This window comes from Acanthisitta chloris, unplaced genomic scaffold (genome assembly GCF_000695815.1).
Source record: "Acanthisitta chloris isolate BGI_N310 unplaced genomic scaffold, ASM69581v1 scaffold25090, whole genome shotgun sequence".
In the NCBI taxonomy this organism is placed as follows: domain Eukaryota; kingdom Metazoa; phylum Chordata; class Aves; order Passeriformes; family Acanthisittidae; genus Acanthisitta; species Acanthisitta chloris.
In genome coordinates this window covers 8,398-8,687 of record NW_008650273.1, presented here as the reverse complement: position 1 = coordinate 8,687, position 290 = coordinate 8,398, and the positions used below count along the sequence as shown (strand labels likewise).

Sequence of the window (290 nt, the reverse complement as noted above, 5' to 3'; positions counted from 1 at the left end):
ATGAGAAACGACACTAAGCGTGTGGACAGCAGCTCATCAAGGTCTACCTCCTCTGCACAGTGCAGCACACAGCGGGAAAATGTCTGGATCAGCTGCAAAAGTCCAGCAGGGCATTCAGGACACACAGCTCACTCTGCCTTCTCTCCACTCCACACAGTGGTGGTAACACGTTCTGCAACACCAATTCTCATTGCAATTTCTCTTGCTTGCAGCACTGGTCAAGCAGGAGGAAAACTGATTTGCAGGTTTTCCTCATGTGAAATAAAGACGCTTCTTATAATATTAGGTTT

General features: G+C 47.2%; 1 protein-coding gene across 1 annotated transcript in view; it reads right to left on the bottom strand.

The window, feature by feature from the left end:
* Positions 1-5: 5 nt before the first annotated feature.
* The window catches only part of DEPDC1 (DEP domain containing 1), a gene marked incomplete at both ends in the record, with an annotated part of 7,183 nt that continues 6,898 nt past the window's right edge, over positions 6-290 (bottom strand). Inside the window, 1 exon segment of the mRNA XM_009084357.1 lies at positions 6-92. Within this exon segment, the coding sequence (XP_009082605.1) occupies positions 6-92 (87 nt within the window).